The sequence below is a fragment of the Natator depressus genome, chromosome 3 (assembly GCF_965152275.1).
Source record: "Natator depressus isolate rNatDep1 chromosome 3, rNatDep2.hap1, whole genome shotgun sequence".
Lineage (NCBI taxonomy): Eukaryota > Metazoa > Chordata > Testudines > Cheloniidae > Natator > Natator depressus.
Window position 1 is genome coordinate 83,160,701 of NC_134236.1, and position 17,680 is coordinate 83,178,380.

At 42.5% G+C, this 17,680-nt stretch overlaps 1 protein-coding gene across 1 annotated transcript in view; it reads right to left on the bottom strand.

The window, feature by feature from the left end:
- Positions 1 to 11,282: 11,282 nt before the first annotated feature.
- The window catches only part of SEC63 (SEC63 homolog, protein translocation regulator), a 100,368-nt gene continuing 93,970 nt past the window's right edge, over positions 11,283 to 17,680 (bottom strand). The window contains exons 19-21 of the mRNA XM_074948198.1: positions 14,771 to 14,869; positions 12,945 to 13,049; positions 11,283 to 12,375 (exon numbers count right to left, since the gene is read on the bottom strand). Of these exons, the coding sequence (XP_074804299.1) occupies positions 12,232 to 12,375; positions 12,945 to 13,049; positions 14,771 to 14,869 (348 nt within the window). The 3' untranslated portion in view covers positions 11,283 to 12,231. The remainder of the gene's footprint in view (positions 12,376 to 12,944; positions 13,050 to 14,770; positions 14,870 to 17,680) is intronic.

The window sequence follows — 17,680 nt, forward strand, 5'->3', positions numbered from 1 at the left end:
CTCTCCCCACACTTTATGATCAGCCCCTTCAAACTTCCAGGTGGTTTGGGAAGAACCTATTATAGTGCCAGGTCTATTGCTCCTTTATAATTAAAGAGATTTCTCCTCCAAGCATTCAAGGGCTCATAACATATATAAAACGGAGCGACAGTGATCTCAGAATGTACAGGAATGGAAATCTCCAACCATTTAAGTTTGTGGATACTGTTAACAGCTCTGGAAACTTTAGCTATCAATAGTGTATCTATCTTAAACTGGCTCTTATTTACTATAGTCACATACACACACACACACACACACACACACACAATTGGAGCCTGTATTCATAAATACTTCTCACTGACTGATCATCCACATTATACAAAGTCCATAGGCCAAATTCAGTCAGTATATGGTGGTGTTGATTTCACCTGACACGCACGTGCTTGTACCAGTGGTGAATTTGGTCAAAGGGCTTTTCTAAGAACAGTTGAATCTATAAACAAGCCATAAGGCTCAAGAACACCAAAGCCATTACATTTTGTAAAATGCTCATTCTACAGCCTTTCCTAGTGCAAAATGATATGCAGGTTCAGATCCTGCTCCATGTGGGCAGTTACTTGTGTCTGTGCAGAGTGCCCCCGTCTTTTACAGAACACTATATTGGTGTATGAGTCTGCCTGCCTGGGTTCGATAAAAGAATCCGGATCAAGTGTTTGAAAGAAACAAAAGTGAAAATTCTCAGTCGCAGACATTGTAAGACTCAACCAAAAACTCCCTTTAGTTGAATGTAAGGACCTGATCCTGCAGCCATTCTGCATGCAGGACTCCCCAGGATCACTCCCCAAAATGTGGGTGGGAATGTATGCCAACATTCAGTGGTGTCTCTGGTTCTCCCAGGAAGTGAGCTCCCTTGTTTTCAGAGAAAGCAAACAGATTCATTATTTTAAATGAAATTAAAGATGAAAGTATTGCCCATAAGGTTCTGTGGAACACCCTTTGTTCCATTACATTTACATGACAAGCGTAAAAGCTTATTTTTCCATTTCATTTTTAGTAAAGGCAAAAAGGCCACACTAAGTAAAACTGTTAAAATGATCATTTATTTCACGCATTGCTTAAAAAAGTACATTCTACCTCACTTCAGTGGGCATAACTTTCTGACAAAAAGTAGGGTTCTATACCAGCTTTGAGACCAATCATGTCAATTACATTTTATATTAATTTCATTATTGCAAAGTCAAATATACATAATTTAATTAAAATTAACTTATTTAAGCTTTTAACTGAATGCTAGAGTTCCAGTTACTTCAGCAGCAGATTATTTCAAACTATTTAAGTGAAGTCTCTGTGTGTTTAAGGTAGTGGCTTCTAAGGGGTTTATACAAGAGAGTGGAGGAAGGCAAGTACAAGCCATGTATATCAATATATATTGTACAGTATTTGTAATTAATCTACATTCAAGTTCAATGTTAACATAAGTATGCAAACATTGTACCTATCTTGCGTAATAACTCTTTCCTACTTACCCTCCATATTTATTAAGTCCCCAACTCAGCAAAAGCAATTAAGTTCGTGCTTAAATTCTTTGCTGAATAGGGATGAATTTAAGCAAGTGCTTAAAAGTTAAGCAAATGCTTAGGTGCTTTGCTCAGGAATGGCTCAAGGCACCAGCAAAGCAAGCACATGCTTGGGGTGGCACAATTCCAGGGGTGGCATTTCGGCCATTCTTTTAAATTACCAGTATTTAATGCATTGATGTATTAAATGCTAGAAAATAAATGTAAAGTAATGCACTTGTTCAAAGACCATAACGAGTCAGTGGGAGAGGTAGGAAGAAACAAAACTCAGGAGTCCTGCCTTTCGACTCCTGCTCTAAAACTGCCTCCCTTCTCAGCAGAAATGTATAATTAGCTTCTAGGTGAGAGATACCTAAATATTTTTTTAAATGCTAAATCTCTGGTTACTAAGTTTAAAATGGGTTAAACAATGCATCCGATGAAGTGAGCTCTGGCTCACGAAAGCTTATGCTCAAATAAATTGGTTAGTCTCTAAGGTGCCACAAGTACTCCTTTTCTTTTTGCAAATACAGACTAACACGGCTGCTACTCTGAAACCTGAATAATATTTACGTGTACCGGGACACAGAACGGCCACCAGGAAACTGTGAAAATGGTAAGGTCTGCAGTTTTTAGAGCTATGGGAACACACACAATTAATTGCTTATATCACCAAGAATGTTTAATCATAACATACTTCTGCCATTCCTCAAAATAACTAAATATTTAATTCAAATATCTACTTGATGTGTTTGACGTTTATGACTACAGGTTTATGTTTTACAATTACACTTTTTTATGCAAGTCCCCATCCTATGTTTGAAAGGTGGTTGGTTGACTTTTAAAACAAAGTTAGTCTGCTAGGATTCTATTATTTAGAACAACTAGAATTATGATTCAAACAACTGATCAGTTCTAAGGATCATTTAATTCGCACTTCCAGTTACTTTGCCACAACCTAAAGATGAAGTGAATTTTTTAAAAGCATAATTTGAAACAAGTTAAGTGCACATGTAACACCCTCCTGCACCCAAAAGGAAAAGAACCTCTGAGAATTAAATTTTTTGGAGGTATCCTCTTGATCAGAGGAAAATTCTTTTCCCTAAAGAAATGTATGCACCTGTCTCCCCCTGCTGGAGTCAGATCAGGAACTACATTAAGCAGCTTTTAAAAAGAGGAAAAGGTATTGTTTAATTTAGGATTTTGTTTTTCTGTTTTAATAAATTTGTACATTTGAAAGTTTTATCATTTTTATTATAATGTAGATTTTTAATTGCCATGCAACAGGCTCAGCCCTGTCGCAGGGAGACACTAAGGAAATACCAGTTATTATAGTGTTTCCATCATTCAGATTTTTAAATCTGTTTAGCACTGAAGACATTTCAATATAAAGGGCAATTGATTCCTCCCTATTCCTATACATACTTTACCACTATTACATTGGGATTCATGTGTACATTGAGGGCAAGACTCAATGCTGTACTCCAACTGGCAATTTAGTCCTAATCAGGGGAAAAAACGGTTACCCATCTTTTTCGTAACTGTTGTTCTTCAAGATGTGTTGCTCATGTCCATTCCATTCTAGGTGTACACATGCCCTCGTGCAGGGTCAGAGATTTTTGCCTTAGCAGTACCCATAGGGCCAGCTGTGGTGCCCCCTTGAGTGCTGCGCTCATGTGTCGAGATGTGCCGGCTCACGCCCTCTCAGTTCCTTCTTGCCAACAACTCCAATAAAGGGCAGGAGAGTGGGTGACGCAATGGACATTTTTTTCTTCTTCGAGTGCTTGCTTATATCGATTCCATTCTAGGTGACTCACAAGAAGTATCAATGGAGGTGGGCTCGGAGTTCAGTCTTGCAGCATGCTCTGCCAAAGCCAGCATAGTCTTGAGCTTGCTGGGTCAGGGCATAATGAGATGTGAACATATGGACGGATGACCAGGTAGTGGCCCTACAGAGCTCTTGGATCGGTACCTGTGCCAGGAAGGCCACTGACTACGCTTGTGCCCTAGTCAAGTGTGCCGTCATGATAGCCAGCAGAGTCCATTTCGCCAGCTCATAGCAGTAGCGGATGCAGGGTGTAATCCAGGACAAAGTCCTCTGAGCAGACACTGGGCGACCTTTCATCCTATCTGCGATCGCAGTGAACAACTGCATTGACTTACGGAACGGCTTTGTTCTATCTGTGTAGCCTGCACTCCTCATTTGACGCATGAGGCTTTGGAAAGATGGGCAAGTATATGTCCTGGCCAGTATGAAACGATGAAATGGCAGAAATGCTGGGTGCGTTTGCAGCTGGACCTTATTCTTGTAGAAGACCATACAGGACAGCTCCAAAGTAAGCTCCCTGATCTCAGGCACCCTGTGGGCTGATGTTATCACGATCAGGAATGAGACATTCCAGGAGAGAGGCAGGAGAGAGCAGGAAGCCAGCGGCTCAAAAGCCTTGAGCCTTGACAGTATGAGATTCAGGTCCCGGTGGGTGCGGGGAGAGAAGATCCCACGTGTGCAGGTAGAGACGCTCCAGAGCTTTCAAAAACCTTGCCGTCACGTCCTGAGCGAAGATTGACCTGCCTTGGAATGGAGGATGGAAAGCCGAGATAGCAGCCAGGTGGACCTTGATCGATGACAGGGACAAACCTTGGCATTTGGAGGTGCAGCAGATAATCCAGGATCTCCAGCAGTGGGGCCTGCTGAGCCCGAATATGCCGTTCCAAGACCCAGCTCATGAACCTTTTCCATTTGGCCAGGGAAGTCACTCTGGTGGTGGGTTTCCTGCTACCCAGCAAGACCTGCTGGACACGGGCAGAGCATTCCCGTTCGTCCGTGCTTAGCCATGCAGTAGCCAAACCGTCAACTGCAGTGCCGGCAGATCTGGGTGCAAAAGGCTGCCATGGTTCTATGAGGGTCTATGACAGCAGATCCGGCCACGGGGCAGCTGCAGCTGGGCTACCAAAAGGCTCAGTAACTTGCTGAACCAGTGCTGGCGAGGCCACGCAGGAGCTATTACGATAACTCTTGCCCTGTCTTGCTTGATCTTCACAAGGACCCTGTGACTCAACAGCACTGGTGGGAAGGCATACATCAGTGCCCCAACCATGGAATGAGAAAGGTGTCTGACAGGGAGCCCCTGTCCATCCCCCGGATTGAACAGAACACGTGGCATTTTCTGGTCTGCCTGGACACGAAAAGGTCCACCTGGGGAGTGCCCCACCTCTGTAAGATTATGCTGACCACCTCTGGATGAAGCAACCACTTGTGGCGAGAGGAGAAAGTCCTGCTGAGGTGATCTGCAAGGACATTCCTGGTTCCAGGCAGGTGCGTGGCTCTCAGATGAATGGCATACCGCACACAAAAATCCCAAAGGCAGAGAGCTTCTTGACAAAGGGCCAAAGATCTGGCACCACCCGGCCTGTTGTAATACATTGCAGCGGTATTGTCTGTCAGGATCTGCACCACCTTGCCCTTCAGGTGGGGCAAGAATGCCTGGTAGGCCAGGTGAACCGCTTTGAGCTACCTGACATTGATATGGAGGGCCAGATCATCTCGCAACCAGCAGCCCTGGGTGCTCAGCTCGCCCAGGTGGTCTCCGCAGCCTAGGTCTGAAGCATCAGAGACCAGGGTCCACGATGGGGACGGAACAACGAAAGGGACTCCCTCCGACACCAATCCAGGGATGACTTGATGTGGTCCCGCACCCTGACTACCTCTTAGGGATGTAGACCAATGCCAGCCATGCTCGCAGAGGCTGGAGATGAAGCCAGGCATGACAGACTATGTATGTGCATGTGGCCCAACAACTGCAGGAAGGTATGAACCATGGTGAGTGCATGGTTCTTCACATGGGAGATCAGGTCCAACATGGCCTGAAAACACGCCTCTGGAAGGAAGGCTCTGGCTTGCGTGGAATCGAGAACCGCCCCGATAAACTCTATTCCCTGGACCGGCGTTAAGGTGGATTTTTTCTCGTTTATCAACAGGCCCAGGTCGCAGCTAGAGGAACACACCAGATCGAGGCTTCTCTGCACTTGCTCCCGAGGCCTGCCCTTGATGAGCCAGTAGTCTAGATATGGGAAGACCTGGACCCTTCAGCGTCTCAGATAAGCAGCCACTGGTGCCATACATTTTGTGAACACCCTTGGGTTTGATGAGAGGCTAAAGGGCAATGCCGTGAGTTGAAAATGGCGCCCGCCCACTATGAAACACAGGAAGCATCTGTGACCTAGGAATAAGCAACCTTTAAGTCAAGAGTGGCGTACCAGTCTCCCAGATCCAGGGAGGGGGATGATGGAGACCAGGGAGACCATGCAAAACTTCAACTTTTTGAGAGAGACTTGTTGAGGCGACAGGTCCAGAATGGGTCTGAGGCCCCCCTTTTGCCTTTGGAATTAGGAAGTAGCAAGGATAGAACTCTTTTCCTTTCATGTCCTGAGGGACCTCCTCCACCACCTCCAGATGCAGAAGGTTCTCAACCTCTTGGACGAGGGGTTACTCATGAGAAGGGTCCCTGAAGAGGGATGGGGAAAGGGGGGGTGGCAGGGAGGGGCAGCCAAAAATTGCAGGGTATAGCCCTGAGAAACTATGTCCAGCACCCAGCGGTCTGAGGTGACCCACAACCAAGCTGAACAGAAGGGACAAAGACAGTCAAGGAAAGAACAAGGTGCATTTGGGAAATTGACTGGAGTGTTTGAGCGCACCTTCAAAATGAGTACTTCTGGCCCCCGGGATGCTTCGCCAGGCCAGGCTGTGAGGGTAAGTGGGAGGAGAAAGGGCAGTGACGACTAACACTCGTGTCTCTACCCCTTCGCCTGGCAGACCCCTGATGAAGCTGCCAAGGCCTTGGTGACGGGGGCAGCCAGAACTGCTTCTGTGCAGACTGTGGCATAAGCATGCCCAGCAAGCGAAGGGTGGCCCAATTGTCCAACCCATGCAACCTTGTAGCCGTCTGTTTGGAGACGAGACCATTCCCATCGAATGAGAGGTCCTGGATCGAAGTCTACATCTCTTGGGAAAGGCAAGTGGTCTGAAGCCAGGAGCTGAGCCTCATAACCACTGTGATGCGACCACCCTGGCTGTAGAGTCCCACGCCATTTGGAGGGAGCATCTCGCCACGGCATGCTTTCCTTTACTAGGGTGCCAAATTCTTGGGCCAAACCTTGAGGGAGGAACTCCTTGAACTTATGGAGGGAGTCCCATAAATTAAAATTGTATCTGCCCAAGAGGGCCTGATGGTTCACCACCCAGAATTACAGGCTGGCAGTGGAATAATTTTTTCTCCCCAAATGGTCCAATCTTTTGGAGTTGAGCTGGTATGCCTCTACTTGTGTTTTTTGTTGGCCACAGAGACAACCAGCAAGCCTGGAGGTGGCTAGGTATAAAGGTACTCGAATCCTTTGGCAGGGACAAAGTACTTTTTTCAGCTCTTTTGGAGGTGGGAGGGATGGAGGACAGCATTTGCCAGAGAGCCTTGGCAATTTTCAGGACCCCGTTATGCACTGTTAGTGCAACACATGCTGGGGTAGAGGCTGAGAGGACACTGAACAAAGTGTCTGCCTGCTCAGCCATCTCCTCCACCTCTAGGCCCAAGTTCTCCGCCACCCGTCAAAGCAGGGCCTGGTGTTCTTTAAAATCTTCTGGTGGGCTGACCCTTGAGGGTCCCGCAACCGCCTTCTCTGGGGATGAAGACGAAGACTGTACCACCTGGGGAGGCCCCAAGGCATCATCTCCCATGGGAGAGGGAGGTTTAGGGGTGGGTACCCCGACCTCTGAGTGCAACTCGTGCACTGAGCCCAGTGCCGCCAACTGTGGCTCTGAGGCAGTGGCAGATGAGCGGTGCAAAGGGCGCATTGTCATGACCGGCACACCCCACACGTTCCAATAAGGCTACTGCGCTGGCCATTGACCATGCGGCACCATTGATGTCAATGCGGCCTCGGGACCCCAATTGCGCCAGTGGAGTCTGGGCGAGGGGCTGAACTGCCCTTCCATGCTGGCGGAATCCCCTTCCGGTGACGACAGTGGGGCTCTTAATGCCTGCGTCTGCCTGCTGACCATCGCTGCAGGAGACCGGTGCCTGGAGTGAGATTGGTGCCGGTATCAAGGGGACTAGTGCCTGGGCCGGGGGGGACCGGAGTCATGACAGGGAGCAAATCCAGGGTGCAGGCGACTGAGATCTGCGCTGAGAAGACGACTGGTGGGAGGGAGAATGGTTCTGATAGTACAGAAACCGGCGCCTCCCCTTAGGCAATCCGTCTCAAGACGATGGGGACCGTGATCGCAGTGCTGGTGACCGAGGGCAAGACCCAGAGGAGCTGGGCTGCAACTCCAGAGATCTGTGGTGCAGAGATGGAGAATTCTGCCTTGTCTCAAGGGTTCGGTGGCACTCCACTGGCCCCCGAGAGGTCTTAGTGGCTGGCTTGCCCTCGTTCCTGCAGTGCCGGCAGCGCGGGCAGAGGCCTCTGCTCTCTTGGCACAGGAGGAGATTGGGAAGGCGTTGATGCAGTCAGGAGTTTGGGTCTCCTACTGCTCCCGGGAGTCAGTGGTGGATCCTTTAAGGGGCTATGGGTGCTGACTGGGGAGGCACATATACACGGCTCTGGAGTGACCAGGCGGCCCAAATGAGTCCTTTGCCTGAAGTCCCATGGCCCTGCTTGCTCGGTGCCGGGGAGCCGTGCTTCTTCGTTTTCTTTTTGGGCACCAGCGACGGGGAACGGTGCAAGGCAGAGCCCAATGCCAGGGGTGCGCTGCGCTCCAAGGCTGAGGTACTAGGCAAGTCTTGGTGGGACGGCTCGGAAGCTGGACAAAGGGCAGCCTCCATAAGGAGGGCACACAAATGAATATCTCGCTCTGAGTCCTGGGTTGAAAATTTTTACGAATATGACACTTGCCCTTCACATGTGATTCCCCCAAGCACTTGAGGCAGCTGCTGTGGGGGTCACTTACAGGCATAGGCCTGTTACAGTCCATGCAGGGCTTAAATCCTGGAGACCAGCAAAGTCCCTGCTGGGACTCTAACTTGTAATTACACTTACCTACTTTACACTAACTACCATAAACAAACTATTTACAAGGCCCTAAGGCTCAAAGTCAGAGACAAAACTGCTAGCCCTTGCTATGCAAGGAAAGGCACTCCGACTAACCACCACGGGGTAAAAAGGAACTGAGAGCACGTAGGGGGGCGGCACCTGATATACTGACGCATGAGCGTGGCACTTAAGGGGGGACACAGCTGGCCCTACAGATACCGCTAAGGCAAAAATCTCCAATGACCGCGCACAAGGGCACGGTCTCACCTAGAATGGAATGTACATAAGCAAGCACTCGAATAACTCATTTTGATTGTATTTGGTCACTGCATGCTGTGATATCCCATGGTGAAATACACCCTAGTGCAAAGTGCCAGTGCAAGTTCTTCACCACTTAATCCTCCAGTGGCGATGTCCAGGAAAGCTGCCACTGGAACAGCCCTACAAGGTGGGAGGAGATCGGCAATTTCTGTGTGCAGGAGGGAGATAAAGGTGTCTCTGTGCCAGCCCACTATAGTCTGTGCAGGCCATGGGAGGGGCCAGAAGATCCGTTTCCTTGTATGCAGTAGCCCTAAGTAACTGCACAAGTGACACAGGAATAACCAAAAGCATCCTATCCCCAGGTTGGGTGTAGCATTAGGGGGATTCCACTTCTCCAGCCCCTTGTTCTTCAACTGCATAAAGTCCATTAAGTCACAGTTTATGGGGATGAAATGAATTTCATGCCTACTGCCTCTAAGGCACCAGCAAGGTGCATGTTACAATGAACACACACTTCCCCCCACTTCTCACTCCTGTACAACTGTATAAAGGATGGCACTTGTTACCATGTTTAGACAAAAGGTTATTTATTGCCCATATCTCCTTTGGGTGTAGCTTTTGTGCCTTTTTTGGCATTTCACTAAAAGTCCTGCTGGCTTTCCCTGGGTTATCTTCCAATATGCACACATGGCTTGATTCAAAACCAATTGAAAACGATAGAGGCGTGTTTCTACTTCAGCGAGTATGAGATCAGACCCACATTGCTCCAGATGGATCAACTGGTGACAATGCAACAGATACAATAGCGTGGGGTTTTTTTACCTGTGGATTGGTGACCGGGGGTTTTAACTGCTCAACTGCTATTTTATGCTTCTTCCCTGTCTCATTTTTCTGCAGTTCCCTGAAAAACTTCTTGAGTCTAGATAAACTATTTGGCAACATATTCCAAATCTATCGTTTCCCAAAATATCTGCATTTCTGCTTCACACTGTGAAGTGACTATTTTGACCAGTGCTTGTTATTAGTTATCAACTTATCTTCGTGGGCCGTAGATACATTTAGACCAATATTTTACTCAAAGTCAGTTTTAGGTATTTGACTTTTCTTTTATAAATACAAAATTCAACCTGGTTTGTCGATTCTAATTTTCCAAGTACTCCCAATGCTTCCATATTATCAACTTTAAGTAAATATGCTCGGTGGTTGGATCAGTTTAATGATTTATTTTCTCTTAATACAATCTTTTCTTCTCTGTGTGTTAGGCCTTGGAAGATATTCAACTCAAGATTTCTAAAAGTAAGGGAAGTGATTTTCAGAAGTGCTAAGCACCTAGTAGTTGCCACTCTCAGGAAATTAAGTGCCTAAATATTAGCATAAAGGAATATATCACCCATCTCTGATTCTCCAAACCATCTCCTGCATTTTAAGCACAATTAAAAGTTATAGTAAATTGTTTTTCCAGGTGCAGTTAACATAACTAAATTAAAGTTTAACATTTTTCTTTTGCTTATTTCATAGAATCTCAGGGTTGGAAGGGACCTCCGGAGGTTCATCTAGTCCAACCCCCTGCTCAAAGCAGAACCAATCCCCAACTAAATCATCTGAATTATTTGATACAGTAGGTCTGATTCCTCTTCTCCCATTTCTTTCAACGGTGAAATGTCTTTTGCACAGTTCAAATTACTGGAATTCTCTGGGAAAGAATTATTGCATCACCTATTTGCATAATGCAGTCGACAATAAAATTAATCCCAAACCATACAAAGTACAAAGGAATGCTCATCACTGGTGTTAAAAGGTGACAAGCCATCTAAACTGAATCAGGCTTTCAGGCAGGAGTGCAATCTTCATACTTATCTGCTACGCAGCTACTACACTGCTGCTGCTACATAAGCATGAAGTGCTATACTCCAGAAGAGATACTATATTCACATTTAGGACATTTTTAAATTTTATTTGCAACTATTGCAATTACAAACAATATATCAATGTAAATTTGCATTGAAAATGACAACCCTTTTTAATAAACAAAGTCACAAATTAGTGAGCAGCTATTTTGGCATTTGGGTGGCTTCCATAGGGTGGAAATTTCCCTGCAGGACAAACTTATATTTGTCACACAATATGTATTATGGTATTGCAGCCTTGCAGTTCTTCAGCACTTAGAGATATACATCTCTCTTTACATGATTGACATTTGTAATCACATTTATACAGCGTACCTTTACTGGTTATATTGGGGTGGGAAACCTATAAGCACTTTGCTTGAGCTGTGCAGAAATACCTGCTACCTTAGTAGCCACGTAGGGTGCCCCACCCCTTAAGTAAATATTTGCTTGGAAAATAAAGTGTGTGTTCCCATGTTACTGACCCTGTTCAGCCCTGTGACAAGGATAAAAAAGAAAGGGATGCACAAAATTACAAATGCAAAGAGTCATCAAATTTTGTCCAGTTTATTGTTAGGAATTCAAAACTGATAGAAAACATGCCTCCTTTGCACACTATTTTTCCCTTAAAAGTTTTCTGACAGTGTCAGGTAGATAAGAATTAAGAATGTATTTCAACTTTCAGAGTGAACTTTTTACAAAAAGGTATTACATATAAGCTACCAACTTTGTGTAACGTATGGTTCCACACTCATTTTTAGACAGATAGTTTATCAAAAGAATCAGATCCTGCACTGATCTGCTGAAGTATAGGCTTAAAAATGTTTTAAGCCATTAATAACATTTTATGACCTTGTCAAGAAGTGTTTGTAATCTGCATGATAATTCTGGGCAATGAAGAAAAGGCAGTAGAGTCCCAAAAGGCAGCCCCCAAGCCTACATGGAATGTGCCCAGAGGTATGATGCCAACTTGTGATGACCATGAAAGAAAAAACAGAAGATTTAAAGCTATGATTTAAGCTGTATCACTGCAAAATATCAAATGAATATCACAGAATTTACCAAGCTTGAAACCTGAGCAGATGTCGTTTCAAACAGAGACTTGAGATGTAAATCATACCTAAACGTGTTCCAAAATAAATTCAAGAAAAATTGATTTAAAGATTGCTCCTAGCTAAGAGTACCTTTTATTTTATTGGACCCTAAATTGATCAGACAATACATAGCCCACGCTTTTGGACATTTATAATAAAAAAGATTTTATTTTCAATTGAAATAAATTCACCATCCTGCACTTAATGGCTGTAACAAGCCATAAGCATCTTCCACGTTGTACCAATCATAACACATTTGTTTGACCTTCACCGAGAAGTTATATAATGCACTCAACGCTTGGTAAAGAGAGAAACTAAACTCAGCCTTCTCAATGCTTTTGCACGGTGTTTCTTGTTTATTGTACAGTTCCACAGTCAGACCAAAAGTTTGCAGTGTGTGCAAATGTTGTAGTTTATTAATAGTACTGTTTAATCATCATCATCTTCCTCCTCCTCTTCTTCCTCAAAGCTATCTTCAAAGCCCTCGCTGTCTTCCTGGTCCTCATCACCCTCTATTGCTGTATCCCATTGTGGGTGATTTTCTGGCACTGGTTTAGCTTCATGAACTTCCAGCTGCACAGAGCGGTTGGGCAGAGAGAGAGAGAAAACAAAAAAGGTGATTGAATGAGACAACAAATATCAGAAAAGCATGAAAAATGATCTGATTCTTATACCACATAAAATTGTAAACAAGTTTGTTTTGAGGAGTCAGTGTGTTAGAATTTCTCATTGACTGTGTGTCTACATTTTGAAAAAGAATATTCTTTACTATCTGATTTATGGGGCAAACCCCCAACGACAAAAGCACACCTGTATATTTAAATACATATACAAACTTATCTGAGACTGGGTGACTTAATAAAACGAAATGGCTGTTTTTGACCACATGCCTGGCATTTCCTGAAAAAACTGACTGATTCATAATGTTTTTTTTAATGTGAAAGAGTCTACATTAGCATTCTATATCAGGCAAGTAATTTACAGTAAAGGATTGTTCAGATTTGAAATCTTAAATCTTAGAACTGTTGAATCTAAAGCTGAAAAACTGTTTTCATGCTGCCTCACTTCTGCCTAGTTATGTGCACATTACCATCTGTTCTAAGTGATTTTTAGCAAGAAATCTGCTAGGGTTAAAATATCACCTTCAATGGTTTAACCTGGTCCAAACCCATAAACGAATCCGATCTTAAATAAACCATGTACTGGTAGTTTCCAGGTTTGCCTGGTGCAGGAAATTTCAGTTCTACCTAGAAAACACAATTAATTCCAAATGTTTTTTATTCTGAGCAGACCTTCAAAGGACGTGTGTGAACAACGTGTAATTGACTTCTACAGTTTAACATGCAGTACATATCACAAAATAATAGTGATTGCTTTTTAGTTACTGAAGGGTGCTACTTTGTCCATAAGCCACAACATAGTAAAATACATGCATGAGATACATGCTAATAGCCACAAATGGGCACCAAAGAGAGGGGATATCTAAGCACAATAGCTAGAGCAAAGGATTAATTTTATCACTACATCACATTTCTACTATATGTAGTCCTGGAAAAATGACCCTAATTTTTTTTTTTTTTAAGTTTCATAAAAAAAGTTATTTTGTACTTTTGAAGGTAAAAAAGGATAGTAAAATTAGAGATTAATAGCTAGTCTGTGGAAAGTATTTCATGTACCTTATCACCACTGCTATATCATACTGAAGTTTAATTAGCAATATAGTTAAGTAAAAATGCAGCACTTATTTCTTGCATACAGAGTGAAAGGATTAAACATTCAAATAGGATGTTAACAGGGAGGAATTGATGCAATTTTAAGTGATGAAAGAAATTTTACAATTCTACTTTTAAGAAGTTAAAAGCCACTGTCAATAACTGCGACATGACAAGTAAATATTTCTGTGGCAGTGGGAATTTGCTCAGAGGTCCAAGAAAAACAGAAAAGGTAAAGTGCTAAGAGTAAACACAGAGGGAGCTGAACTGCATGTAACTGCTTAATAATTGGGATGATTTTTGCGCTTACTGCCCATACTGCCAAAGGCAAAACTAGGTAAACAAACTTGAAAAATCTCATCTGCGTAGAAATAGAACGTTTTATTTCCAATAATAAAATAAAATCTAGTTGAAAGAACAAAGTTCTGTGAAATCTGTAGGATGAACTGATGTAAGCAATAAAAAAAAGCAAAATACATCATTTTCAGAAATACTTTATAATGACTTAAATCATTATTAAATTAACCCATGTAGTATAACAAAGTAACAGAGCATTTACATGCCCTTTTCTGACCTCCAAAATCAGGTCAGCCCTAACACAGTAAATCTCCCACCTTGCTGACTGATATCAAAAACCACCCATATGAAATTAAGTAGTATGTCTTACACCGATTCTTTTCATGTAACAGTTTTATTTTATAACACTATAGCCTATAAACAAGAAGAATGTTCCAACTTTTAATTTCTCTACAGAAGTATAACATTAATAATATTACACTGTGGAATATCAACATCCAAAACCAACTGCTGAGATTAGTAATTCACCAAATCTCTGTTTTACAGAGAAGTTATCAATATTTGCTGTCCTCCATTTAAACTGTTTTATTTAAAAGCTATCTATGCACATGAATCCTGCTGGCCATCAGCTTTTCATGCCAGAATCAATCACAGTTCCTCCTTGTCAACCTCACCATTTTCAACCTCAATTCTGGAAAGAGAAGAAGCCACAATAAAACTGCTCAAAGTTATTCCCCTCCACGAAGTTCTTCAGTAATATAAAGATCCTGGCCTATCAGTCAGATGAAGACAAACTATATCTAGTCTCTCTCTACCTAAGAAAAACAGATTACGGAAACACAGCATTACAGTTCAGAATATGCTATGTAATTATACTATTATTTCCTGTAAACCACTTCAATGTATTTTATAAATATTTAAAATTAAGTGTTTGATACTCAAATCTACAAATACTTTACCTCTTCTCTATCTTTGAGTGTACACACATGATATGGCATAGATACTAATGTCTGATCCTTCCGATCAGCAATATACAGCCACCACCATTCTTGTTTTTCCTGTTAAAAAAAATAATATGAAAGACTAGAAAGTAGAGGTAACATTTTAAAAGGCCCAGTATACCATAATAATTTATTACAGTGCAGATATATAATATAAGAATAAACTACGTTGTAAGAGTTAAAAACTTACAGTACATACTGCACATTGAAGAGGAACAGGTTACTTATGTCTGGTCTACACTTAAAAATTACACTGACCTAGTTACATCGCTCAGAACTATTAAAAATTTCAGACCCTGAGTACCACAGTCAGGTTGACTTAACCTCTAGGGTAGATAAGAATTCTTCTGTCAACCTAGCCACCGCCATTTGGAGAGGTGGACTAACTACATCGATGGAAAAACCCCTTCCATTGAGGCAGGAAGCAGCTACTCTTTGGTGCTACAGAGGCACAGCTGTGCCACTGTAGTGTAAACATGGAGCATATGCAGCCCACTCAAGAGGCACTATACTCGAAAAAACAGAGGGTAAGATGTATAGTCTTTGTTTAGGTTATAAAACAAAATGGTTGGGAGAAACTAGAATGTCAGTTTCTGTAAGCAACTTCTCTCCTCATTCAACTCATCTTGGTGGTCTGGTAAACAGTCGCAATACAATATCAACAAATTGAAATCTCTCTCTCTAGAGGGAGACAGACATATTGTTGCCTTATGGTCAATTAATGTGTTATATGAAAGTTGTTTCAATGTTAATAAATGGTTGCTGGAGTGTTTCTACAGCTTTGAAGGAACTTTTCTGGTGGTCCATGCTGAAGGGCAGGGCTTAGAACCTCTAGCAACACTGGACCACCTTCAAATTCCATAGGTGGGAGATATTTTTTATTAAATGATGTATAGAATGTGAAATGATGTCTGGACTTCACTGAAATACACTTTCAACCTCAACTAGTATTTTAACTACAATTTTTGCTTGCAAATATTTCAGAAGCCTTTCAGAAGGATTGCACACTAATCAATGAATTAAATTGAAATTTAAGTTACAAAATAACAGTACATTACAAGTTCTTTTACTTTTTAAAGTGACTAATTATAAGACTAGTAAATCACAGAAATCCCACTAAAATACACACATGAGACATATAGCAGGATCTATTTTTTACTACCACCAATAGAAATCTTGGATTCCTAACACACTAGTGAACAGTAAGGCTGATTAGCACAAAATCTATTTTGCATTGATCAGCTCAAGGTGAGGAGAACATGAAGTTAACTTGACATATTAACTTTCCATTTTTACGGGATATCAATCAGTGGGAAAGCACCTGCATCTCCATTCGGTAGTAGCACAGCTTTGTGTGTTTAATGGGCCAGTCACTGAAGACAGGACATGCAGGAACTCATCCATAAACTGATCTTTAAAGGTTTAGATTGTTGCTGTAAGTTTAAAAAATGCTACATTTTTTATTAAGTTTCCTATGTGCATGTTATCACATGTGGATATTGAGGACAGATTGATTTTTCATTTTAATAATTAAAATTCAATATCAGATTACTATTTTTAAATAATTTTCAATAGTGAAGAAGGATCCTATGCAGAGGAAATTTGCATTTAAGTGTATGAGAGTCAGTGGCAGCTATGCAGCAATGGATAACTAAAGCGTGAGCCAAGTACACACTATGAATTATGAGAAACATAGCAGAGATGGGCAAAAATTTTCAGTTAAAATTATTCATTGACAAATGCAGATTTGGGTCAACCAAAATATTTTGAGAATTTGTGTCAATTCTGATTAACTGTTTTCAGTCGAGAAAAAAAAATCAGGAAATGTCATTTTGACATTTATTAAATGAAATGTTTTGATTTTTCACGCTAGATTAATAAGGGCCTTCAGCACCATTCACAAAACCCAGGAGAAGGGGGTGAACTGCCCTTATGACCAATAGCCCCATGGTTAGAGAGCTCTTCTGGGATGTGGAACTCCCAGGTTCAAATCCCCACTCTATTTGATGCGGAACAAGGACTTGAACTTGGATCTCTCACCTGCCAGGAGAGTACCCTAACCACTGAGCTATGGGGTATTCTAGGATGTCTCATTCTCAATAACTCCTGTTGAAGCTGTCCTACCTTGTAGGAAATACTTTATATACAATGGGCCAGCAAGAGAGAGAATGACTCTATAGGCTTAGGGCACTCACCTGTGAGCAGCGAGAGTTGCATTCCAATCCCTGCTCCAATGAATATTTTAGGTATTACACTGTAATACTGTGTTCAAATATTTATGGAGGTGGCCAATTACCATCCTGACCATTTACATGTTGTACCTCTTTCCCTTACATTCTAACATACAGTTGAGCAATAGATATAGTTGTTAGGGCATGGATCATGCCTCAAAGATGGTGTTAAAAACAATTTTCGACAATAACGGTAACAGGAAAACAAAAAATCAGGATTCAGAGTAACAGCCGTGTTAGTCTGTATTCGCAAAAAGAAAAGGAGTACTTGTGGCACCTTAGAGACTAACCAATTTATTTGAGCATAAGCTTTCGTGAGCTACAGCTCACTGTAGCTGTAGCTCACGAAAGCTTATGCTCAAATAAATTGGTTAGTCTCTAAGGTGCCACAAGTACTCCTTTTCTTTTTGTGAAAAAATCAGGAGACATTCATAGTTATAACTTTCACAGAGGTCAACAGATACAACTTGTAATTAAACGTGCAATCCTAATTTGGCATGGTTTGTCACAGAGGGATAATCTTGCACGAGAGGTGCCACCTTCCCATTCTTTCTAAACCGATTAATGGTTGGATTCGACAGTGTATGCCTACTTGAACCTGGCAGGCTACTATGCCGTGGGCAAAATGCCTTTTAAC